At 40.2% G+C, this 1,262-nt stretch overlaps 1 protein-coding gene across 2 annotated transcripts in view; it reads left to right on the forward strand.

Annotated features, from left to right (window-relative positions):
• The window catches only part of GPAM (glycerol-3-phosphate acyltransferase, mitochondrial), a 36,568-nt gene that overhangs the window by 17,815 nt on the left and 17,491 nt on the right, over nt 1-1,262 (forward strand). For both annotated transcript variants that reach the window (XM_019556006.1, XM_019556007.1), the window contains exon 11: nt 988-1,073. In XM_019556006.1, the coding sequence (XP_019411551.1) occupies nt 988-1,073 (86 nt within the window). The remainder of the gene's footprint in view (nt 1-987; nt 1,074-1,262) is intronic.

A 1,262-nucleotide genomic window follows, 5' to 3' on the forward strand; every position in this document is an offset into this window, starting at 1 on the left:
TGGGGGCTTGGACAGTAAAGAAATTCTTCCTTATGTCCAGCCTGAAACGGTCTTGCAGGAGTTTGTGACCGTTCGACCTCGTCATCCCTTGGGGCACTCAGGTGAACAGACGTTCCCCCAGATCCTGGTGGTCACCCCTGATAAACTCTTGCGGGTATAGACCTGGAAAGTAGGTGGTAACTTTGGTGTGAAAATTTTATCTTAAGTCTTTAAACAGCTTTTCTGTAAGAGGAATGCTTACTGCATGTGCAGGCTAAGTTTTCTGGTTTTGTGAGCCAATCTGTACAGGAACTAGAAGAATATCATGTCCTGAAGACTGAATGGTAAAAGTAAACCCTTAAAGATAGAAGCTTTACTTATTCTTGAAAAGCTGGGCATTCATGCATTCCAGCTGTGTGCTGCACCTCCTTGATGGCACAAGGTTGAAGGCACAAACCAAAGGAGACACCTGGTTTCTGAGCTTTATTGACAGTACTGTGGGTTATGTCAGAGCCAGATTGCCTGCAGTGAAGATATCCTCTCTGCTGGGGTTTGTTAAGAGAGCCCTGTTGCACTGTCACTGACATCAGTATGATGCACAGGCACTTTGATTTTGTTCCTATTCCTCAGTAAAAACTACTATTAATTTTATTGCTACAGAATCTAACCCTAAGGGAAATGTTGCCAGAGCAGTGCAGGTGAAGGGAATATCTTCATAGATGCTTTTTTATTGTTGTGCTTTCCTCCAAGTAAGAATCCTGCTCACATTGAAAGTGTATTTCCTTTCTGCCCAATTCCAGACCCATCTATGTGCCAGTGAATAAACTAGCAATTTTCTCTTTCCCAAACCCTGCTACTTGTTTCATTTATTTTCTTAAAATCACTTTTGAATTTACTTGCTCTTCTGCAAGGCTTCCTTTTCTCTCATACAAATGGGATAGCTAGGTTGGCTATTGGAAGTTGCATCTAATAGTGGGAACATACAAACCACAATTCTTCTATTTACAGGAATTTGTAGACAGCCAACATCAGAAACCTGCACCTGCTTCACTTTCTTTGGAACAAGCTCTATTGCCAACTCTACTTCCATCAAGGTAGGATGTTGTCTCAAAACTTTGTTGAGAGTATGTTTTTTAGTAGAATATATTTCAAATAGTGCTTGGCAGCTATAGCCTTAAGAGCAGTCAGAATATTTTACTTGCAAGTCTTGTGGAAAATTCATTAAGAATTACCAAAGGCAATCATTTTACTACGGGCAATAATTTTAGTGATTTTTTTTTTTT

Source organism: Crocodylus porosus, unplaced genomic scaffold, assembly GCF_001723895.1.
Source record: "Crocodylus porosus isolate Cpor-Errol unplaced genomic scaffold, CroPor_comp1, whole genome shotgun sequence".
In the NCBI taxonomy this organism is placed as follows: Eukaryota; Metazoa; Chordata; order Crocodylia; family Crocodylidae; genus Crocodylus; species Crocodylus porosus.